Source organism: Alternaria triticimaculans (assembly GCF_023758025.1).
Source record: "Alternaria triticimaculans strain BMP 0046 chromosome Unknown scaffold_13, whole genome shotgun sequence".
In the NCBI taxonomy this organism is placed as follows: domain Eukaryota; kingdom Fungi; phylum Ascomycota; class Dothideomycetes; order Pleosporales; family Pleosporaceae; genus Alternaria; species Alternaria triticimaculans.
In genome coordinates this window covers 585305-609130 of record NW_026055970.1, presented here as the reverse complement: position 1 = coordinate 609130, position 23826 = coordinate 585305, and the positions used below count along the sequence as shown (strand labels likewise).

At 53.4% G+C, this 23826-nt stretch overlaps 7 protein-coding genes across 7 annotated transcripts; 4 read left to right on the top strand and 3 right to left on the bottom strand.

Annotated features, from left to right (window-relative positions):
- Positions 1 to 587: 587 nt before the first annotated feature.
- On the bottom strand, positions 588 to 2236 carry J4E78_008089 (uncharacterized protein; the record flags this gene model as incomplete). Its single annotated transcript, XM_049368691.1, has 2 exons — positions 588 to 1806; positions 1938 to 2236. 2 exons carry the CDS (start codon positions 2234 to 2236, stop codon positions 588 to 590), a joined length of 1518 nt encoding a protein of 505 aa, XP_049219656.1.
- Positions 2237 to 2903: 667 nt separating this feature from the next.
- J4E78_008088 (uncharacterized protein) lies at positions 2904 to 4412 on the top strand (the record flags this gene model as incomplete). The annotated part of the gene is made up of 1 exon (XM_049368690.1): positions 2904 to 4412. The coding sequence occupies one exon, from the start codon at positions 2904 to 2906 to the stop codon at positions 4410 to 4412; it is 1509 nt and encodes a 502-aa protein (XP_049219655.1).
- Positions 4413 to 5720: 1308 nt separating this feature from the next.
- J4E78_008087 (uncharacterized protein) lies at positions 5721 to 7112 on the top strand (the record flags this gene model as incomplete). The annotated part of the gene is made up of 2 exons (XM_049368689.1): positions 5721 to 6166; positions 6227 to 7112. 2 exons carry the CDS (start codon positions 5721 to 5723, stop codon positions 7110 to 7112), a joined length of 1332 nt encoding a protein of 443 aa, XP_049219654.1.
- A 1015-nt stretch (positions 7113 to 8127) lies between these two features.
- On the top strand, positions 8128 to 9072 carry J4E78_008086 (uncharacterized protein; the record flags this gene model as incomplete). The annotated part of the gene is made up of 4 exons (XM_049368688.1): positions 8128 to 8191; positions 8240 to 8274; positions 8329 to 8555; positions 8649 to 9072. 4 exons carry the CDS (start codon positions 8128 to 8130, stop codon positions 9070 to 9072), a joined length of 750 nt encoding a protein of 249 aa, XP_049219653.1.
- Positions 9073 to 13094: 4022 nt separating this feature from the next.
- J4E78_008085 (uncharacterized protein) lies at positions 13095 to 13640 on the top strand (the record flags this gene model as incomplete). Its single annotated transcript, XM_049368687.1, has 2 exons — positions 13095 to 13333; positions 13388 to 13640. 2 exons carry the CDS (start codon positions 13095 to 13097, stop codon positions 13638 to 13640), a joined length of 492 nt encoding a protein of 163 aa, XP_049219652.1.
- A 1309-nt stretch (positions 13641 to 14949) lies between these two features.
- J4E78_008084 (uncharacterized protein) lies at positions 14950 to 17122 on the bottom strand (the record flags this gene model as incomplete). Its single annotated transcript, XM_049368686.1, has 2 exons — positions 14950 to 16971; positions 17027 to 17122. The coding sequence occupies 2 exons, from the start codon at positions 17120 to 17122 to the stop codon at positions 14950 to 14952; spliced, it is 2118 nt and encodes a 705-aa protein (XP_049219651.1).
- Positions 17123 to 20704: 3582 nt separating this feature from the next.
- On the bottom strand, positions 20705 to 22990 carry J4E78_008083 (uncharacterized protein; the record flags this gene model as incomplete). Its single annotated transcript, XM_049368685.1, has 3 exons — positions 20705 to 21473; positions 21524 to 22745; positions 22798 to 22990. 3 exons carry the CDS (start codon positions 22988 to 22990, stop codon positions 20705 to 20707), a joined length of 2184 nt encoding a protein of 727 aa, XP_049219650.1.
- Between the last annotated feature and the right edge of the window lie 836 nt (positions 22991 to 23826).

The following is a 23826-nucleotide window of genomic DNA, read 5'->3' as shown; positions in this document are numbered from 1 at the left end:
TCGGCCCGTGGCTGGCAACAGCGTGTGTTGCAGTTGGTACAAGCGGAAGGAGCGGAGGGCGCGGGTGCGGTGGGGTACGGGGAGAGACAGGGCCAAGTTTGTCTATATTCAAAAAATGGTTGACGGGCGCCTGTTGTGGTGGGCGAAATGGGGTGGTTGGGTGGAGGCTAGCACCTTTGCTACGTCAATGCGAGCTTGCGGTGAGTCGAGCCGCGAGTGGTCGAGCTTTCACGCTAACCCAGCCCTGACGTACACGCGACTACCGGCGCCCTCTACGCGTTTTCACCCACGGCCATCTCCCGTCTGAACTGAAACAGGCTGTGAACCGGTTTGTTGTATGTGAACTACCACCCCCATCAGCCACTATCCACTCATCATACCATGCGCACAACGTCACCGTAAGCCATTCACGTAGTACAGGACGCGTTTGAGCCTCTAGTCCGCCGATCGTCATTCTTCTAGACCTGCAGCAGCTGTCAGGGCAACACGGCCCTGGCGTGCATCACGATGCTTTTGAGGCGCATGCCGATGCAATGGATCTCCCCACGCATTCCCCGATGTCCAGCCATCTTCGGTACGATGCGCTGTCACTTCTTCAATAAGAAGTCGCTTTGGAAAAACAACCCCTTCGTTGCGCTCGCAACCCCATACAACCCGCCAAGTGGCCATGTATCCCAAAACTGGCGGTATGTCCATTCATTCCACGACTCCGTCTTCATCACGCTTTTCCCTCCGGCAACGCCTTGCAGATCGACTTTCACTTTATCGTAAACACTTGGCAAGCTCTCGGCGTGGTACTTTCTCCGCAGGTCCATGTACTTCTTCTCGTCGTAGATATCCCAGAACTCTTGCTCCGTGTAATACGCATGCGCGTACAAACACTTCATGCCACCTAGCTCTGTGACTTTTGCTTCAAAGTCTCGGTTCAGCTTGATGAACTCATGGGCGTCGCCAGGTCCCATGTCCCAAATTCCCACGTCGAGGAGGATATCGTCTTTGATGTTGTTACCTTGGGAGAAGCTACGCTCTCCACGAGGCGCCGACTTCACTGGACACAGCCAGAGCGGCCAGATACCCGTCCTTTCGTCAGTCCATCGAACGAACTCTTCCGCCGCGTCGTATGGTACACCGTAATCTTGGATGATAGTTCGGGATGCGAGACCTGAGCGATGCAGAGCGTGTACCATGGTCCGAGAGTACATGAAAGGATCTAGTAGAAAGCGCGTGAGACGATTGAAGGGCGTGACGAAGTATTTGAACGCGCGCAGCCCTGACCAGAAGACGCCTCTGTCGTAGCGGAACAGATAGGACTGAACAGGCACAAGCTCCTTGTATGTTGTTTTCTCGTCCTGGGCCCGCTTCAGAATGTCCTCTGCATGCATGTATAGCCAGGGGTCTGTCGCTTTGTCGAAACTCTGAATCCTTCTATTCATTGGAGCATCATGACCATCTGTCAGGCGACCGATCATAACCACGCCACTCGTCATCGAATACAGGATGCCATCCATGTATTCGACCTCGAGATCATCTTGGTATCGTCGAAATTGCTCGACGGCCTCATTTGTTGAGCGAACTGGAATGTACTCCAACTCAACGTAGCGACGTGCGTCAATGAGCTCCATTTTGAGTAGGGTAATGACACCTAGACTTCCGCAACTCCCTGCTGCTGTGAAGAAGAGATCGCGGTTCTGTTCTGCCGATGCCCATACTACCTCGCCGTTTCCTAGGATAAGCTCAATGCCGGAAATGGTGCGATCGAACAATCCGTACTTATAGGAGCTGCTCTCGCCGCTGGTGCCAGCGAATCTGTCGATCTTAGTTAGCAGTTTTCCATGCCATGTAATTTGCTCAGACGTCTTCGGCTTTGTGTTCATCACTATGAACTTGATATGGGGCTCGAGTGACTACTGGGCTACGTCTTGTCGTTAATCACTCACCCGCCACCGACTGTAATGTTCGGGAGTTCCATGACGACTTTGGGCAGGAAACCTTTGGCCATTGTAGCTTCCACAAGTTTATCCATCGGCACGTTCGGCTCCACCAATACCGTCTTTTCAGTCTCATCAAACTGGAGTACATGGTTGAGTGAGCTGACATCGATAATCTGATTCCGATCACGAGACGATTTGCGTGTTGATAGTGTAGAACCATGGTAAATGCGGAATGGGGTCTTCGAAGCACTGAAGCGGGCGACTTGCGATGCCAGAGTCGCTACTGTAGAGTTATGAGTATCCATAGTGTGCGTGTAATGATGCAACGAGATGTAACGATGTTGTCGGGCGGTCCGAGGATGAAAGGAACATGGTGTGGCGTTGCTTTTGATGTATACATAAGCTGCAGGGCTGAGCCTTCTCCACTACCCGTTGGATCCTGCTAAAGCCAATATCTGACTATTCGCCCCGGACCAAAAGCCGCTCTTGTGTGGGTGTGGGGCGAAGGATCCGTATGCATTCCTCTTCATGATTTCAGCCATTGTAGATATTCAGGCGACGAGCTGTCATTAATGGTGCTCTAGAGAAACCATAATCGCGACCGTATGCGCGGGCGTCACCTTCCGCATCTTGGGTGATGGAATCGGGCGCCCCATAGGGACCGGAAGCGCGGAAGACGATCCACTCGCTAAGAACGCTGACGTACGGCGTTCGGGAAGGTTTTTCCACCCCCAAGGTTTTGGCTTGCGCATTGAATACGAAATACGACTCAGGCAGTAGCTGGCAGCTTTCAGCATATTGTGGTCGCGACCGCGATAGTAGGAAAGAAAGATTGGTGGTTCGATCTCGTGGATCCGCGGGCAGGTACGACCGCTACTAGCGCAGCCTCTTCAGCCTCATCTCGCAGCCACACATCACGCAGGAAAGCAACACCAATCGCATCGCTGCAGTCGGCTCCACACCATCTTCCAGATGGACAGTCACCGGGCTACTGTAGAGACAGTACGTTCTCGCATTCAGCATTTTTACCACAACAAGACCGCATTTCGTGTTTATCATGGTAGCACGAACAGCACCCGCCATGCTCATTTCGATCGAGATGCTATCGTGGACGTGAGCTCCCTCAACCACGTCCTATCCATCGACAGAGAAAAAAGAACGGCGCTTGTCGAACCAAATGTCCCTATGGATGCCTTGGTCAAGGAAACCATGAAGGCGGGCTTGTTGCCTCCAGTGGTTATGGAGTTCCCAGGCATCACCGTAGGAGGAGGCTTCGTAGGCACTGCAGGAGAAAGTAGCAGCTTCAAGTACGGATTTTTCGACCGTACAGTGTTGAGCGCAGAAGTAGTTCTGGCAGATGGCACGCTTGTCACAGCATCCCAGAACGAGAATCAAGAGCTGTTTGAGGGTTTAAGAGGTAGCTTTGGAACACTCGGTGTGCTCACGCTGGTGGAGATGCAGCTTGTTCCTCTCAAGAAGCTGGTTGAAGTTACCTACCATCCAACCTTTTCCTTCGAGAACGCGACAGATAAGATTCAATACCATACCACCGACGAAAGGAACGATTACGTTGACGGAGTCTTGTTCTCCAAAGATGCCGGAGTGGTAGTAACAGGGCGCCTCATTGACAAAGACCGTACGCCCGACTTGCCGATTCAAAGATTCTCTAGACCATGGGACGAGTGGTTCTGGATACGCGCAAAGAAGCTTGCCGCAAAAGGCATCATCACGAAAGAGCTTGTCCCTGTGGAAGACTACCTGTTTCGCTATGATCGAGGAGCATTCTGGATGGGAATGTATGCTTACAAGCAGTTCATGGTCCCTTTCATGTGGTTCACACGCTTCTTGCTGGACTACTTCATGCACACCAGGATTATGTATCACGCATTACACGTGTCTGGATACACGGATCGATTCATAATTCACGACATCGCGTTCCCAGCCGCCAATACTGCATCTTTCTTGCAATATTCGGACCGGGCTTTCAATATATATCCGCTCTGGTTGTGTCCGCTGCGGCAGGATGGTAGAAGCTCGATGGGTCATCCCAAGCCGTTCGAAGGTCTTGCCAGTGGGAAAGAGAAGGGCGTTTATGACGGCGAATACATCAGCGTTGGTATCTGGGGCCCTTATTCTTCCAACGAGGCTGAATACGTTCGCGCAAATCGCGAGATCGAAGCAAAGATGCGCGAGCTGGGTGGGCTGAAGTGGCTATACAGCCGAGTCTTCTACACCGAAAACGAATGGTGGCAAGTCTACGACAAGCGCGAGTATGATGCGCTACGAAGCAAGTACAATGCAGATTCCCTGCCAACAATATGGGACAAGGTCAAAGACCGAGGAAGAAAGGAAGAGTTCGGTCCAGGCCTGAAAGGTATGCTGAAACGCATTGTGAAGAGCAACGCTTTCTTAAGTGGACTCTATGGCATCTACAAGGCGGTCAAAGGTGGAGATTACATGTTGAAGAAGAAGGTTTCCTAGAACTAAAGTAGTCAAGAATCAGCTGTGTAGTGCAGACATGCGGTAATGAGCAAGTCTTGAATAGTACAAAGCCCATAAGGGGTTAGCGGCGTCTTCGGGCTGCCGGAGACATCCTCGAGGAACATGAACTGAAATCTCCTCACGTTATCACCTCTCGACTACAGTACCTCATGCCCCGCCTCTCGCTGAAAACCATGATTTGATATTCCTGCTACCGGAGATAGCTGTTCTAGAAGAAGATGCGCGATCGTCACGGAAGCCTCGTTGCCGTCGCAGAGCGGGCCATGACGTTTAGGGGGCACGGCGCGCCTTCTGCGATCAAGGCCGAAGATTCCAAATTCTTAGCGCAAGTTAACGATCAACACCACGGACATTGCGACCGTGCTCAATTACAAACCAAAGGCAATTATAATCGCGTCATTGTCGAGGATCTCGCTGCCCAGGTATCAAGACGCGAACGTCTTGTTGCTTACACATTCGTGTTGTGTCCAGTCACAGTGCGGCGTGGTCCCGAGCATTGGTCTGGTTCCGACCACGCACCTCCATGCACGTCGTGTACCGTCGCTACTTGGGTACTGCCGAACCACATCACGAGGCTATTGCAAATACAACCAACGATAACTTCGGCTGCAAGGAGTCCCTGCGTCTCTGTCAACCCACCGCACAAAAGCACAAGTGAACGGTTCACGTCCAGCGCGAAGACTCGCTGCGAAACAACTCCGTGGCCTAACCGACCATATGCGTATGTTATGGACGCGTTCTAGGCGTAGGGAAGCACATTTCAGTGTACCTGCGTACCGTAGCTTCCGCCTATGGTGGCGAGTAGTCTCATTATACAAGAGCTAACGGCTGCCATACTTCATCGATTACCCAATCCAGCCTATGATGCCCCACGGAGTCCCACTAACTACTGGGGTAAAACCGCGCTCGGCGCGGGACTACTTGCTTTGGCACCTCATAATCTCCTTCTTTCGGATGTCGCCTTGCCGGTACTCGATTTAGCTGCTGATTTTACCTGCATATGGTTCCCTGCGGTACATTAACTAGACGGCCGATAATCAACTATTGGTTGCACAACGTCAATTCGGATGAATAAACTGTTCGGCAGCGCTATGGAAAGTTCGATCGACGAGTTCGCGCGCTTTGGATTTGTTGGTAGCTCCAGTATTGGAAGGGTTGTAATGTAAGGGTGCAGGAGCCAGTCGTGTGCTGTTGGTACTATATAATGTGGCGGCCACATTCGGTCGCGAATGAACCACCAGTACTCAGGTCAAGTCTCACTTCAACTCACCATTCTTCCGCAACAAAATGGCTCCACTCAAAGCATTGCTACCCCTCGCCCTGGCCAGCGTCGCTGCCGCCAGACAATGCGCAAACTTCATGATACAGACCCCTATCACCTCGCGACAGGGACAGTTCAAGGAAGTACCAGTCGAAGGTAACCTCGACGTCGGCGCATTCGTAGCTAGCTTCAACCATTTCGGCAAGAACTACAGCGCGGAGCTTCTTGAGGGTTACCAGACCCTTCAAGGAACCTACAACATCTCTGCGCAGTACTGTAAGCCAGCCAGCGGTAGCGGAAACACGATTCAGCTCTTGAGCCACGGTATCGGCTTTGACAAGACTTACTGGGATCTGGAGTACGAAAACTACAATTACAGCTACGTCGACGTCGCGTTGGCCGCTGGTTACAGTACGCTCGCGATCGACCGTCTCGGTATCGGTAACTCGTCTCACGGAGACCCCTTCAACGAGTAAGTGACAACTCTATAGCAATCGTTGTGTACCATATACTAATCAGGTCTTTTCTTCAGGATCCAAGCACAAGCGGAAGTCGAAGCCCTCAACTCTGTCACTACACAGCTGCGTGAGGGCAAGATCCCAGAGATCAGCTGTGCATACGAGAAGGTCATCCACGTTGGCCACTCCTTCGGCAGCGTCCAGTCCTACTGGCTCTCCGCCCTCTACCCCGAGAACACCGACGGTGTCATCCTCACCGGTTTCTCCGTCGCCGGACAGTTCCTCGCATACATCACTGCCGGATGGAACCTACACAGCGCTCGTCTCAACCAGCCCCTCCGCTTCGGAAACGCTTCCAACGATGTCATTGAGAGTATCGCCAGCCAGTACGACCTGAGCGACAACACCGTTGGCAGTCTTCAGAAGATCCTTGCGGCCGCTGGTGTAGACCTGACCTCCGACGAGGTCTGGAACGAGCTCGCAACCACCGAAGTCCTCGACTTGATCAACGGATACAATAAGACCGTCACTCAATACGACTACCCGGCTGGATACATGGCACACTCCGATCTCACCGCCCTACAGTACGCTTTCCTCCAACCCGGCAACTACGACGTCGGCCTCGCTCTTGTGGCCGAGAAGACCAAGCAGCCCGTCACCACTGGCGAGCTCTTGACCATCGGCGGCTCACCCAGCTCGTCTCCCTTCACTGGCCCTGTGCTCGTCATCACTGGCGAGACCGATGTTCCTTTCTGTGGAGGCAACTGCTACGGTCAACTCATGGGTTCTAACGCCTCTAATATCCCCGAGGGCGTTGCCATGGCCTACCCCAACGCCTCTGCTTTCGAGTCGTACATTCAGCCTAACACTGGTCACGGTTTGAACTTCCACTACAACGCCACTGCTGGATATCAGGTTATGCAGGACTTCTTGGCTAGCAACGGGCTTGCTGCGCAGTAAGCGTCGTACTTTGTATTATGTGTCAAGTCTATTCTTCCGTTGAGGCTGGGCGCTGAATGCGCATTTCGCAAGTTTGATGCATATTCTAAACTAGCGTCAGAGAATGACTACATATTCTTTGTAATATCATGCACAAAAATCGTCACCTGAAAGTTTTGCGTGTTGTATTTGATGTGGCTTACTCATGCACATGCCTGTCGCAAGCCATAACCGATACTGAAGTACCTGGGTTGACTTTCTAAGCCTTGACTAAATGATTTCAAGCATTGAAATCGGGTGCGATCTCGCTTCCGGAAATCTTGAGCGCAAGCGAGGTGACCAAATGCTGATGAATAAGCCTTGTCATTGCTGACTTTACAGCTAGGTATGCAGAAAACGCTCGGCGTCTCCACACCTCCGTGCACGACAGGGAGAGCTCAGAACACCATTGACAGTTATCGCACACAACATGTCCTCGCCCATTGCACCACTGATTATCAAAGTCTTACTCAGAATGTTGCCGTCGTATACGACGCCTCAACACCAAGGATGTCGACGATGGCCCGCTTCGCCCATGCACGACATCTCGACTAGGACCCGGAGTGCGGGGCCATATTATGGTAGTAACCAATGCTGAGCCGTGAGGCTAGCAAATAATCTGGTTACAGTGTTTGTCATGGCTTTGATAGCATTGCAAACTACAAGATCTCTGGGTCGAGATGGTAGTCTGAAGCTGCACCAGTGCAGGACTTGGTTACGTTGCTCCGCCTTAACATGGACCTAAAGCATCTTGTACGAGGGTGGGCTTGCGGGCCAAGGCGTGGCGTGCCGATGAGGTATTTGCGCAGTGGAGTAGATGCGATTGAACGGCGTTTGGACGGGAGGTAGGAGTCAAGGTGGATGAGGTTGAAGACTCTGTAGACGTATAAAGAGGTCTTCCAACTGCTCTCAAGTTACACATCCATTGCAACAATATCGGATACTTCTCAGACTCCAGAGCATAACCTGATATACCGATCATTCATCAGTCGTTAAGATGAAGTTCAGTTCCGCCATCGCCCTCGCGGCCCTCACGCTGTTCAACACCGTTCGCGGTGACGGTACGATTGTCCTGCAAGATAGATCTTTCAGCAACTAACACTTCTCAGCTGTACCATGGGAGCGCATCGACAAGGACAAGGCGGTGAGTCTTCTTCATACTCTCCAACCCCATATCCCCATCTAACGTCCCACGTAGCTCCTCCTCGTTCTCGACTTGCAAGTCGGCCTCTTCCAGCTAGCCAGAGACTGGGACCCAACCCTCTACAAGCAAAATATCCTGGCGCACGCCGAACTTGGGAAGATTTTCGACATACCCGTAATTTTGAGCACGTCTGCGGACCAAGGTCCCAATGGACCGTTGCCGAAGGAGATGCTGGAGATGTATCCTGATGCGCCGCTTATCCGACGTCAGGGCGAGGTCAGGTAAGTCGTCTTCCTCATCGTGATCACTATACCTTGTGTCAACATACCACAATGCCTGCCTCTCAGCAAACACCTCTCCTAACACATCCCCAGCGCCTGGGACAACGAAGCCTTCCGCGCCGCCATCCGCGCAACAAACCGCACGCAAATCATCGTCGGCGGCATCACAACCGACGTCTGCACCACCTTCCTCGCCCTCGCCCTCCGCTCAGAAGGCTACTCCGTCTTCGCCAACGTCGAAGCCAGCGGCACCTACACGCAGCTCGTGCGCGACACGGCAAACGCGCGCATGCAGGGCGCGGGTGTGCAGCTCGTTTCTCTCTTCTCCATTGTATGCGATCTGATGCGGGATTGGCGCAATACGCCGGGCGCGAAAGAGCTGCTGCCGTACTTGGACAAGTATTTGCCGGTTTATGGGGCGGTGGCGAGGGGACATGCGGCGGCCGTGGAGAATGGGACGGTTATTCCGGGCGAGATTGAGCTTATTACGGCGGAGAATGGGACGATTGTTTTGTAGAGGGTTGGGAGGGGTGAGGCGGTTGACGATGCGCGGGAAGGCGGAAGATACTGGTAGGTGGCGAGTAGAAGGATTGGACGGAGAGGCACATGATGGCTGGTGGAGGGGACTGCGTGCAATGTCGATAGCAATGTCAACTGCGTAAGAGCGATGAAGTTACAGCCCTTTGTTGATCGTGTGGATGTTCATGACGCTTTTGGCGGGTCAACATTGATACGGCAGCTCTTGGCGAGACCAAGGGCAAGCCGACGCGAAGCCACCTCGGCATCTGAGAGCCCATCTGTCACTGTCTTCCTCAACACCAAGAGACGTGACCACACACACCTGAATCTGTGGGACTCACCGCCCCGTTGCCGGCAATCGCGGCATGCTTTACAATGTGAGCAATGCGGAGCCTGGCGACAACCTGCCGATACTCCCACACGCCGTGCAACTGCTGCCTTCAAATCCTACAACAGGACCTTCGAGTTATGCATTCAGATAAGCACATGAGACACGGGCAGAATAAACAAGGGTACTTCGTGGGAATGTTCCAAGGTAGGAGCGACATCGCTAGTGAGAGGCCTTTGAAGGGCATCCTGATCTGGTGTATATCGGTCTTGCCTGATTCACGAATGGAGTCAACTACGTCCGCAGCGCAGTACTCGTTGCCTCGAGAGTATCTAAGCAGTCGCTATCTGCACCCGTGTCCTTGCACTTACCTTCGCTCCACGTATAGCTCTCTTGACACTATCACAAGACGCCCCCGATCCTTACCACGAACAGCCATCGCTATCATTCCATCCATCATTTACCTGTAAAGGCCAATCATGTCCCTCTCCAGAAACCACTCATTCCCACCGGTAATCAGTGTACGAAATGATGCGACCGAATACATACCAGATTTACCTCCCTCGCTCGCTGTATGGCTCATGCTACGTACCAAAAACGTCAGCAAAATCGGTTTAGCGGGATTCAACAAACGCTGCATGGTCTGCGAGCAGTTTGTGTGCAATTTCTGGACCGAAGCATGCGACCACAGAGTGAGGTGGCTCACGAAAGAAGCGGCGAAAGAAGAACTAGCAACGTTGACACCGCAGCCATATCTCCGACGACGGCTTTCAGAAGACTTCGTCGAACGATCCGTTCTCGCACAACAGCGCCCAAGCCTCCCACTGTCAACGAAATGCCTATCACCGAACCCAGATGTATCGAGTATAAGCGCGCAGCTTGCACAAACCCAAACCTTCGTTCCTTCCCAACCCCGTAACACAACGGAAGGCATACCACCGAAATATTGCAGATGGGAAAAATCCGGCGTCCACACATGCTGTAGTCCCACTGGCAGCTGTAAAATCGCAGTCAAGATCCTCACGCCCGGATGTCGGCATGTTATCGGTCAAGACTGTCTCTATCGATGGATCATAGCAGGAAAGAACTGGTGCCGGTTTTGCGGTGTGGTTTGGTTCAAGGAGGAGAAGTTTAAGATCACGAGAATGGCGCTGTTAAAAGAGTGCTTTCGGGGTAGGGCGGATTATGTCGAGCACTTGGGCGCCATATGTGGGAAAGAAGAGTTCCAACAACTTGCGACACAGTGTGGAACCGTGGGGGAGGGCGAGTGGAAAGGTATTCTTACTAGAGAGCTGGAGCGGATAATACTGGGGCAGTGTGGACTCCAGAAAGATATGGACTCTATGAGAAAAGAGATACTGAGGATGGATCCGAGCTTTGTGGATACTTGGGATGAGCTGAAAGAGGACCTTGAGAAACAGTGCTGCAGCGACGCGATAGCACCTTGGACCGTCAATGAGAACTCACCGGCACGGTGGGACCCATACCAAAATCCGAGCGCGCGCAAAGGAATCCATATTCCTCATCACAAATGTCGTTAGATTCTTCCAGCGACAGCTGCCAGTCTGAGCATTTACCGCGATACCACGTTCTCATAGAGACAATCGTTCCGTCGCTAAGACACTGAAGAATCTGACCATTTTCACTCTCATGACTCCACTTCTTCCGTGATCCTCGTTCAAGAGGCATCCAACATGGAATTCAGCGATATGATATCAACCGCGGTTATACAGACCCACCATTGTGAAACGGCACATGCAGCAACCCTGATCTCTATCACTCACAAGCTTTCCGCGGCATTTCTTAGCACATGGAGATCCGTTTCGGAAGCTCAAGCCAGGCGTTTCGTGAGAAAAAGGTAATTCACAACTCCAACTGTTTGGCCTTCCGCCCCGCTGTCGCGCAAGAGTTGCTGTATGCTTAAGTAGCGGCGCGCGGAGGGAACGCCGTGTTCGATAGTCCACGGTATCTGACATGACAGCTGAGACTCTCAAACTCTAGACAAACAGCTGTACGAGCAACACAAACGCGACCGGAAGGTGAGTCGGTGTCTCGTACCACCTCACGAAACTGTCCGGTCCAGAGCCCTCCAGAGCGCTCGCGCTCGCAATTACCAAGACCAGAAAGGACCCGCGTACTATACGATGTATTGCCAGTACCTGCTTGGCGACGAGAAAAAGAAAGAATATTAATAGCTCAAGCCGTGGGGAAGGACCGAGAGATGTTTGTCTTCGTTCTAGTTCTAGCCTCAGGTACGACTCGGAAGGATGCCGAGGAGAGAAGGAAAAATAGATGTGCTATGGCTGGAAGAGGGTTGGTGTACTGGATGTGGACGTCCGTGTGTCCAGAGTAACGTTTCGCAGTCCGTTTTCGAGGGTGGAGCCCCCTGTCTGTGAGTGCGGTACCCGGAGTGAGGTCCGCATCATGGCAGAGGACGGAAGCTGCAAACGAGTGAAGTCATCGCTGGAGTGCGCAAGACAATCAGAAACTGAGATGAACACCATCTCTAGCATCATCCATTGAACGAAGCAAAAGTGACGATGCTTGGATCTGTGGGGACGCCGCTAGCCATAACGCGGTTCCCAGCTGCGCCTCCAGCAGCCAGTGCACCAATGACCTTTGCAATCTAACCCACACTTTCCACAAAACACGAACCTCCCATCAGCTCACCCATCTTATCTTAATGTGCTCACAGACAACCCGCCGTTCACCTACTGCACACACGAGCGCTCATCTCGGCTAAAGCTACAGCAAAAAGGCGCAGCGCAGCGCGCACCCCGGCGTGACCGCTGACTCTAGAACCCGGTCTCTGCTTCCCGCTTAGACCCCGGCGAGATGCTACTGTGCGAAACGGCCGTCTGTGGTGTGGGCGTAGCTGATACAACAGCTGCGCTGAACACAGAATGGGCAGAGGCGGGGGATAATTTTCGCATATAGACTGGGCTGCTGCTGCGCGCATTCGGGATTTCACCTGTTCACCATTTCAAGTAATCTAGTCAATCCCATCGACGGTTCGCTATCGCATAGCATTGCATAGCATCATCATCCTTCATAAGCACCACCAACACCACACTCCCCTACCCATCTACCACCTTATCTCCATCAGCCCATTACATCAGGCCGCCAGATTACCACCCAACTTGACGCACCAGCAATTCCACTGCTTATCATCAACCACATCGCTTACTTAGGTGTCAAGGCCCAGTCCTTGGTAGGTATGTCATCTTGGAAAAAGTACGCCCGAAAACATCACTAACGGACCGACCAGCAAGGGAATCCCAACCGCTGCGCCTCTTCCCCTCACCTTGGTACAGACGTAACAGCGCGTGGCTTTGTTTAACACCAAGAGAAAACTACACTTATAATCGTGTCTCGCGTCTCTACGGAGAAAAGACACCATAATCACCACACACACGACCATGTTGGCCAAAATCTCTACGTCGCTCGTTGCGACTCTGCTGCTCTCATCGACTACTCTCGCTGCGCCTACACAAACACATTGTCGCTGCGAAATCGTTGCTGATATGCCGTCATCATCCGTTCCCGCTTCTGCTGCCTACACACCCTCCGCCGCACATTGGTCGCCAGCAGACCCTTCGCAAAGTCCCGTCGCAGCACTCAATGTATGCGCAAGCCTAGGATCGGAATTGCAGAAACTACAGCACACAGAACCGGAGCTTTACGACTCGTATATGGCGGGTGCTATCAAGGATGCGCCGCAAAAGCCGGTACCGACTGCTGTGCTGATGAACAGTCATGAGGAGGCACAGTCAACGTTGAGTCCGCATAGGAGAATTGTGTGTCATGCGGAATCGATATTGTCTACGCCAGAGTTCCATAGCTCGTTTTTGGGGCTGTGGGCGCTGCAGATGATTGTTGTGGTTGCGATATTGGCTTGTGTTGCTGAGGGTTTGCACCTGGGTAAACAATGGTAAGACAACTTGGCTCCTCTTGACTATTTCTCGTATACTAACGCTCTTTCTAGGATGAAAAATAACAGCTCTCCTGAGCCAGTATCCGAGAAGAGCAGCCTGCGCTTGACCGGTGCCGAAAGGCGTCTCCTAGCCATCCCCACTGGTCCCCAGGAAGCAGATTCAGTGTTCAGCCCAGGCGCAGAGAAGAAGCTACGAGCGTACGAGACGACACGATACTTTGTCACGCAGGCATCGAGTGGACGGAGAGAGTTCATTGCGTATGATGATGATAGCGATGATGAGGCGAACAGGCCTGTGATGTAGTGTTACCCACATCACGGCTTTGATTGAATGAATGTATTATGTTCCACGTTCCACTACCCGTTCACCGTGCATGCATGTTCCAGCGATGCGAAGGCGTCGTGGTAGTGTGGTTCGGTGCTACAACATCTCGTCCAAGCACACAACAGCACCTTATCTTTCCCCGCATGTCATGGGGTTTCACCCACCATGACACTTGCGCAAACCAACGGTGGGCCTACAACATGCCCGGCACCTCGTGGTTTTACCCACGAGTACAAATGACAGTGTCTGGGATACAGAGCGCCCGTGTCTTTTCCCCAATTGTCCCTCCTTCCTCTTTGGTCCCTGCCACCACCCACCACGAAGGTATCGTGCAAGAAAGCTCGCGATGAAACATCGCGTAACAAAAAGAGCAAACGCTCAACAGAACAGTAAAGCAAATGGGTATCGTGAAGCAAGAACAAGAACGCTAAAGCAAGCAGTCTACATACAAGTCACCCGAACGATGCATCGATCCAATCGTGGCAGGGTGCAAACGGTCGAGCCAGGTAGTGGGCGCAAGGATGCATGGCCGCAGTGGACGAAAGTGTCGCGATCGGAAACACATGGAAGCATCCACTCATACCTACCTGGAAGGGAAGAAAACTAATATACAAACAGCGGGGGTATCGCAAGGGTAAAAGAGGAATTAGTGTTGTTGCTTGGTATGGTATTGTCGCATGGAAGATTAGGTGTCGCTCGGGTTGTCGCTATGGGCATCTCGATAGATGTCATTATTAGGCGGAACTGGGTCCTGGTATGGGTCCAGATATCGGTACAAGTCATCGTGACAGGTCATCGCAGTGGGCTGATCGCAGCTGGGGGGTATCGTAATGGGACAAGGTCGCAGAAGGGGATGTGGTCGCTGGCAGAGCATTCCAGATGGATGCCAGTATTAAGGGTTTGTTTATCGCAGTAGGCAATGGGATGGTCGCTAGGGTATCGCGCGGGGTATCGTAGTCGTATTATGGTAGTGTCGCGGTAGGCCAGGGTCCACATTTCACATCACCGGGATGCTGAGAACCGAGGAATCTAGGTGGAAGCCGTACATTAGAGTTCGTATCGAGGACAGTACTGTGGATACAGTCGTACAGGGGAGGACCAGAACATGGTCTCCAGGAATGGCGCGCTAAAAAGAAACAGGAACAGGATGTCGAACGCCGTAGAGAAATGCCGTGTCCAGGAAAAGCGCTAATGTCATGTCGTAAATGTATCGTAGAAAGGACAGAATTTTGGTTGAGGGGAGCCGCGAGGTTCCGCCCCATGGTCGGTGGAGGTTGACAAGGTTGGCTCACATGATGGTGTGGTAACCTTTATCGTTCATGACGTCAATCCAGAACGCGTCTTGGCCCTCGTCAGACTGGCGCCAGGTCTCCTTGATGAGCTGGATCATCTTGCGAAGAGGCTTGTTGGGAAGCCTAAGAGCGAACTCTTGCAAGCGCCTGATGACAAACTCACGAGCGGCGACGACCTCTGCGTCGTTGGCCTGCACGTCGAAGAAGTCAATCGAAGAGACGAACTTCAACTCAGAAGCACACACAACAAGTAGAAGCGGCTGGATGCAGAATGTACCAGACGAGGAAGGCAGAGACTCGAGTGACCGGATGATGTGCATGGCAAGTGAGTTGAGCCACAACTTGATGTCGGTAGCCTCGTAGACTGTCTCGAATCGCGGCGTAGGGAAGGCGAACTCGATGTTCTCGCTACCCTTGGTCTTGCCAGATCCCAAGCGCTTGCGTAGGATGGAGGGGAAGACACGGTAGATCTCCAGCAAGCCAGACAGACGGTAGGCCTCGGCGATGGTGACGAAGTGTTCCTTGGGGGTACGCTCATCACCAGTGTCAATGACCTGATCGACTGATGGGTAGTCAACAGCTAGGAGGTCCTCTTCCAGTGAGGCGGCGTTCTGGAGGTTCTCTTGTCGTCGGCGGAGGTCCATGGAGTTTTCACGGTCCATCGAACGCTCCTTGCGAACTAGACGACCAACCTCGGCGAACAAGAAGTGGATCATTGGGGCGATGCCTGTCCAAGGATGAGGGACTGTCTTGCCTTGCGGCCCACGCGCAGCAGGAGTGTTCGTCCTGGCGGTGATGCTAGGTCGCAGTCCTGATTTGGGCGAGAAGCTCATGGCATCTTCTGTTACGAAGCCCATGAGCATCTCCCAGTGGATCAAAGACTCCTCAAAGAACTGTGCCTCGCGCTCGACCTCGATGCCGCCCGACCTACTGAAAAGCTTGGGGAGGATGAGGTCTCGCGCGATAGACAAGTACTCGAGTCCGAGCGCGTTGCTGTCGTGCCATGAGGTGGTGAGACCAAGTAGCATGATGCTCAAGAACGTCTTGGTCGCGCTTGTGTGATCCCTCTGGGCAAGCGGAAGCTCCAGCTCCAGTGCCTCGCGCGCCTTGCGCTGTAGCTCAAGGCCGGTGGCCGCCATGTTGGGGAATGTGTTGGCAAGATGTGCGGCAGCCATGGATTGGATCGCGTAATTAATAGAAGGGCAGTCCTTGTAGATGCGACCAATGGTAGTCCGGAAGGGGTTAAGAACAGAATCGAAAGAAGAAAACACAGCGCAGACGTCCTTGAAGTAGTGCTGGACGAGCAGTGACTCCACATCATCCGGAGAGGATGGGTCTGGAGAAGGACTTGGAAGACGATACAAGTCAAGAAGCAACGAACGCGAGAGCCTGGGGCTAGACTCTCGGTTCTGTTCCCGGTCCATAACAGGCAACGAAGTGGAACTCATGTCTTGCTTCTGTGAAAGGTCTTGCATGTCGAACTGAAGGTCCTCCAGTGAGCCAGAGTCGAAGTCGATGTTGTCAAATGGATCAAAGCTGAAGTCTTCGTTGGGCATTTGGATAGCGTCGGCGAATCCATCAAGCATGATGGGGTCCATGTTGTTGACATCCTCCATGGGGAAAGGCTCGTACTCGCGAGGGGAATCACCATCCTCGGTAGAGGACTCTTGTATCGAGGCTGGTTCCTCAAAGCTTGGTGGGGATGGGACTGCTGATGAGGCCTGTGTTGTCAAGGGTTGTTGTGTGGGAGGGGAGTTCTTCCTGCCTGCAGGGAGGACGGCAGCCAACGCAGCCTCGATACCACTGGCGACATTCTGCGGAAGGGGCGACTTCGCTGCTGGTGAAGTGGTAGAGGTGGCGTCGGGTGTTGACCTGGGTCTAGGGGACGCCGACTTGGACTGGGCGGGGTTGAAGACTTCGTACTTTGTCGACCATTTCAGAGTCTTCTCGTAGCCAGGACACGCGACGTTCCTTTTCTTGCACTGCAAGCAACCGGGAGCGGTCTCGTCACATTTGAGCTTTGTTTTTGTCAGCAAGTGGGCCAGTGCAGTAGGCGCAATCGTTGGACTTTACCCTCTTGAGTTTGCATCGACCACATCCGTTCCTGGACTTGGTCTTCTTAGCCTTCAGATCTCTCGCCAAAACCTTGTCTTGAGCCAATGCGGGCATCTTGAGTATCAGGGTAGAGTAGACTTGGTTGGAGGGGGGCGAGGTCTGGGAATGTCGAACGACAATGGGGTGAGAATCCCGGTGCGAAGTAATAGGACTCAAGATGCGGATCCAGTGAATGCGGATACGACGCTTCAAATGCGCGTGACGGGTCAGTGACACAGCCGATGGTTCCCTTCGCCTATCATTAGACCGGTGTGGGCCAAGATAGCAGCTGATAAAAACATGTCGCTGGTGTGGTTGATGCAGGGTGTCTGAGCCTGGATGCCGAGCTTCGGCCTTTCAACAACCCAGCTTTCCCCGAAGTATCCATATCGTGCATCAGCGTGCGGCTGATTGGCCAGCCACCGCAGTCGAGCGTCGCATTTTCGCTCTTTAAACCCCTCTATGGGAGGACGCCCGCTCAGCGGAAAAGTTGGACACGCGATTGATAGATTATCCGCATCGTCTGAAACTATCATCAGTGGCGGGCTCGTAAAGAAGGTTATAGCCAAAAAAGCATCATGAGGATGTTGAGAGTCTGGAGATAAGGCAGATCAACGGCTACCCCACAATCATCCAGAAGTGGGATGAAAGAAGTGGATTTGATAACTATGTATAGTTAGCGCGAGACCTTAGTGCCGCTAGTAGCATCATCTTGCTTCACGATAACCTCAGCCCAAGATAAAGCCACGTCTGCACGCATGCCCCATGACGATGTCGGAGCGTCAACCAACGCAGCGTCCAGGCCTGCTCATATCGACGCATGCACTTATCGGCATGACTATCTAGAGATCCGACTCTGAGCGACCGCCTCGAACGAAGCGACCTATCACATGAGCTTCGCAAGGTTCTCGTAACACGGTATAAGCGATGAAGACATAGGAACCGTTATCTTCCACGAGGCGGCTCTGCTTCGATCGGCAGTTACCAAAGGCGCTACTGCACTGCTTGTCGAGCTCTGCCCTTGCTAAGCACCTGGGCAGTGCCATGCCACCGGGCCTGGTCAAGCAATTGGCTGTCGCTAGTGGCATCGAGACGAGGCACACGTCGAACTTCCGTAGAGGCTGGACGCCAACATGCTTCCAGCGCATGCCTACCCCGCAAAGTCAATACGAGAGACGTGAGAACAACAACCGTGTCACCGCTGAAATTCTGGGGTAAGAATCCGGGGCCGATGCATCCAAAAGTGCGCGATGTGTAATGCCAAGCTCAAGACCGCGACTTCACATCTGGGGAAACGCTGAGCTAGGAGAAGATACGATGTCGGAGATGCACGCAGTGGGTGGACCGTTCACCACAGGCGACAGGGCCTATCCCGACGGAAAATTCTTCACGAACACCACCATCGGAAAGTTCAACGGCTGCTGTTTTCCGCCACCCACACGACTCCACATTGCGAATGCGAACGACAGCACGGAATGTAATCCGAACAAAATTTCGATAGAATGTGATAAGCCTAGACTGCCACTACTGCGCGTCTACTGTACGACATCGATGAGTTTAATCGTGGTGGCTCAACCTTGACTGCTGTCAGAGAATGTCAGTTCATCCCGGCTTGGCCTAAACTTTGGAAGACGGACAGCATCATCGCGTGGTTCACCACAGCCCCATTACAGTATGGCGACACGTCGACATCAAAGTATGACCATGAGCACACGACACATACGACTTGACGAGCCGATTACGACTGCCACCATCCGGACATCGATGAGTTAATTCTGATGGGTCTACCTTGACTGCTGTCAAAGAGTGCCCCTTGATCCCGGTCTGGCGTCAAATTTGGAAGTCAGATAGCCTCCTCACGTGGTTCTTTGACCGCCCCATTACAACATGACAACGCGTCCATGTGTATGAATGAAATCAGTCTGTGTGGTCGGAATATGACCACAAGCACACGACACGTGTGACTCATGGAGTCACATACGGTCAACACGTGCGCTTGCGTTACCACAATCCACTCGCATTTCAGGAACACTCCAGATCTCAAGTCGCCCTTTAATCCTCCAAGCCAAGAAGAAGGCATTGCATCTTTGAGTAAGGCCGGGACATGGTTTTGGTCCGGGCTGATCACCAAACTCTTATCTTGATATGCGGAATGATAGTAATAGTTTCGAGGTGTAACATGTGTCTTTCATATACCCTTGTAACACAACCACAAAGCATAGTACTTTTGCGTCTTTTCCCAAGACTGCAAGACTGGATCAAACCAGTGGGCACTGCCTTTGCCTCGTTCACGCCCCAGCTTCCCGAAATGGAGAGGGCAGTCAGTATACCCCACACACTGAGACATGAGTGAAGAAGAAGGAAACGTACAATCTACGTATTCGACTAAAGGCTCTTTCCACTGATCTACTATAATTAAGTTATAGGCCCTACTTCGGTATATCGACTTAACTTTCTTATCAAAGAGAGCACCCAGCCAAGCCTACTACTGCTCCACAATCAATCAACCAGGCTGGTCGCGCGAAAATATAAAAAGGAAGACGAAACGAACTTCATTTCGAACTTTCACAGGGTCGATGGTAGGTAGTAAAAGTCCAAATACCATGGGCCTTACGAGAGTAGCTAATACCCTGGCTACTTAACTCTTCAGAAGCTTTAGTTGTAGCCAGCGAGCAAGTAGAGATCCAACCACACTCGCACCACGCCTTCCCGCCACGAACAACGTTCCGCCCGTCTATAATAGCTTTAGCTAAGACCAGCCTTCTTCACTCTAGGCCGCTGTAGTATACATAGCAATCGAACGGATGAGGGGTGGGTGACAGGGGAACATCTTGGATAACAAGTTCGGACAAGACAAGGTATCTGGGGGTCTATGCGAGAGAGAACGGCATACTACAGCGGAGAGACACTGCACCCCAATCAGGCGACATATCTTTTTTTTTTGAAAGAATTCTTGGTATTGGTATTCTGCTAGTGAGACAATATCTGCTCCTCCTCCTCCTCCTCTCTGCCATCCAATCCAATTCCCACACATCCTCCCAACCAGTCAAAACCTATGTACATCCCGCAAACCCTCCTCTTTCTACAGCCCAATGTGAGAGCTCGTTGTGTTGTTCCAAAAAGTCCGCCCACCTAGGGCTAATCGTATATCTAACCCTTTCGCAAAGAAACCAACAAGTAGAAGAAGAAGAAGAAGCGAAGAAGAGAGAAGGGCGGTCATATGTATTCGTGAAGACCACGCCCAGAACAGCCGGGAGAAACAACAAGAAACAGAAAAGTAAAAAGCAAGATGGCTGGGTATCCGCTACCATGAGGACGTTGAAGCTCAGGACGGCGGAGGCTGTCAGATTCGAACACCGCTTTTCGATGTGATCCGATCCGGTCCAGCAGAGTAAAAGGAAAAAAGGCGCAAGACAGCGGCATGGAGAAAGAGCAGCTCGCTGGACTAGAAATTAAGGTATGCTCAATTGGGCTTCCCTCGACAGAACGGGCCTTGTGTGTTTCGTTCGTTCGGTTCGAGGCAGAAGATGCAAAACGAAAAGGTTTTTTGTACACTTCGCATGGCAGAGAAAAGAACAGGGAGATGGGAAAAGATCGAACTCCATCTCTTTGGAATGAAAAGCCTCGGTTACCGCTGGATGATCACACAAACCATCCCTACATGGCATTAGCGCCAGGGTATCTCGATTGATTCGATAGGCCGGGGCCGGGTCCCATCATCGTCGCAGGAGGCATGTTCATTGCGCCTCCTCTTCCTCTGCCGCCCATGGGGCCGCCGCGTCCTCGTCCGCGTCCCCGGCCTGCGCCAGGGATCGCGAAGTCGGGGTTTGCGGCGTTGGCTTCGAGGATCACGTCTTCTTGACGCATGGGTCTGCGTGGAGGGCCAGGTGCGAAGGGCGCGAATTGGCCGGCTGGGGCACCCATTTCCGGCCGCCAGTTGGGGTTGACGGGGCGTTGCGAGACGGATGTGAAATGTGATGCTTCGCTTGCGGCGGGCGAGCGCGCGCCTTCTGGTAGGTCGTCGTAAGAACTGTTGCGCGGGAGGTTTGTGTCGCTTCCGTTGCCTGTAGAGAGGAAGTTGGGGTTTGGCGGAGCGAAGCCGCCTGGCATGAGGGAGCTTGGTAATGGTGGAGGCGCCTGGGCTTGTGCGGGCTCTGCGAACCTGGGGTCTACGTCTTCGTAGTAATCTGAACTGCGCTCCACCCTGTTAGGGCCACCAATGTGAGATATGTGAGCAGGCATTTCGACAGGTGAGTCTTGGATCGGCGATAGCCCGCGGCTACTGTTGTTCAATGTGTTGAGACTTTGGTCTGACGGGACCTGTTGCTGGTTCCATCCCGCTCGTACAGGCATGTATTGCTGCTGTTGTTGCGGCATAGGCGGTTGTTGTTGGTGTTGTAGAGGCTGCGGTCGTAACGCCGACTCACTGTTCAGGGTCAGCAAGATACATAAAGGGAAATTTGACGCGAAACTTACTCTGTGGAGTACTCGCTGGTCGGGCTCATGACGCCATCCGATGGCCGCCTCTGGGGCGCACCGGCGGGGAAGCCACCTTGCTGGAGAGCAAGCATGCCTGCAACATCACCGTCGCTTTCCCTCAAACCAAAGTTTGTTGGAGGCGTGCCTGTGCGGTTGTCCATTTCGATGGCTTGTCCAATCGGCAGCGGTGGCCCCTGACCAGGCGGTGGTCCTCTGCCATAGGGTGACTGTTCACGGGGCGGTGGCCCTTGGTTGTAGAAGTTACCGTTGTTGTATCCCGGAGGAGGCGCTCCTCGGCCCATTGGCGGCTGGCCTTGCATTGGAGGTCCATTCGGAGGTCGTCCGCCTCGTCCACCACCGTTCCATCCCGGCGGCGGAGGTCCGCGCATACCTCCTCTTGGTCCGTAGCCTCCTCCTCTCGGGCCGCCATACTGTCCACCTCTTGGTGGGCCTCCTCGACCCCTCATCGGACCTCCTCTTCCACGTGGCGCGCCATTCATCATGGCGTATTGGTCGTTTGGCATGGGTGGCACGGGGTTGCCATACTGATCCATGGGCTGTCGACGACCTGAGGGACCGCGGTTCGGTGGGTTCATGTTGTCCGAGCCGTTTCCTCCGCTACTAACGGTCTTGAGAGAGGGATTGCGCTGGTTCAGCGGCGTCATGTCGTCGGTCGGCGATGGCTTAGAATGGTCGAAGTAGGCTGCATTACCGTCCCTGCCTCCAGAGGTCATGGTCTCTCCAGACAGCGGAGGCGGCGACTCGGCTTTGGGAAATTCGGAAGCTACAGTCGCATTGGCGCGGTTCGCGTAGTAGGTCTGGCCGTTCATCTCATCGTTCTCGGCAATGCGCCTCTTACGAGCCTTGCGACTGACCAGTGTGCGCCTCATAGCGCACGTAACGATACCACTTGCGACGATAATGACGGTAGCACCTAGCACGATCCATCCTCCCCAGCCCACATGCGGCACGAACAGCAGGATGTCAACGAGGAAAGCGAGCAGCGTGACCAGCAGAGTCGGGAACGTGAATATGAGCAAGGCGAGGAGGTAGCGCGGCGAGTGGGCGGGCGAGTGGAAGTGGGCAGCGACGGAGAGACCGAAGCAAATCAGCGTCATGAGAGCTGCGACGGGGTGCACGATGAGAATGGAGGAAAGCGCATGGCGCTGGGCAGAGGGCAGCGAGAAGTCGGAGCTGTCTTCGCCTGCGAACAGTTTCTCTGTTTGAACAATTAGCACCACGGCCGTCGTATGTGATACAGGGCGCCATACCAGTGTTGTACCCGATCATGGGCCCTTTGCAGCCTTGGTCGCCATTCTCGCAGTAGCCGAGGACGCCAAAGTGGACGCCGCGGTAGGTAGCGAGGGGAATGCTCTTGATCAGAGGCGTCGAGAGGGTCGAGAGCAGCAGCAGCACAAAGGCGACGAAGAATAGTATCGATAAGGGGGTCGCAGGGCGCAACATGTTGGCGAAGAATAACGGAGGCTACCGCGTGGAATTCCGGCTCGCCAGAGACCGGCTCTCTCAAAGGCGACGACGTGGTGTTGGGGAGGGCGATCGGACGTGTGCGCGACGAGGGTGAAGGTGCAGACGGTCCGCAGTCTCGTAACAGTGGGCGCAGTCGTAAACGTGCCTAAGCGCACTCTTGCCCTGACGTGAAACGAGTGACGATCGAAGTTACACCAGTTATGCCTGTTGGGTCATTGATGCCTCGAAGGAGCTTGAGCGTGCGCGACGACGGCTGGACACGCGATGAGGCGCTCTCGAGGGGGCAGGCGCTGGCTGTTGGGGGTTGCGGGGAAGCGTGGTAGGCTTGGGACACGCCTGGAGGAGGTGGGCGGAGGGCTGGAAGGAGCGACGGTGCAGCAACAGGAAAGAGCGGACGCGCAGCCAATCAGCGGCGTGAATGGCGCGAGGTATAGCGAACGTTGGAACTATGCCGGCTAGTCGCTGCAGTAACTTGGTATTGACGCGGGACCTATCGAGCCGTTGACGTTGACCCAGACGTCTAAGCTGTCGCGCTGTGAATGAATGTAGCGTGTTGGACGACCCCCGGCGGCAGTATTTTCGCGGGTAGCCCCGTTGTCGCGCCCCTTGCCCTCGCAGCAGGCCCGTCTTACCTGCGACTTTGCTTTGTGTTCGGAGCATCAGTCGGAGTCGCACGCGTCCACGCTGCTCTCCCGCCCCAGTTTGGCAGGGATATCTATCGTCTCATTTCGCGTAGACGCACGGCCCATCATCCAGGCACTGAGAACACCGTTGCTCTGCTGCGTGCTTCAGACGAAGCCGCTGAAACACAG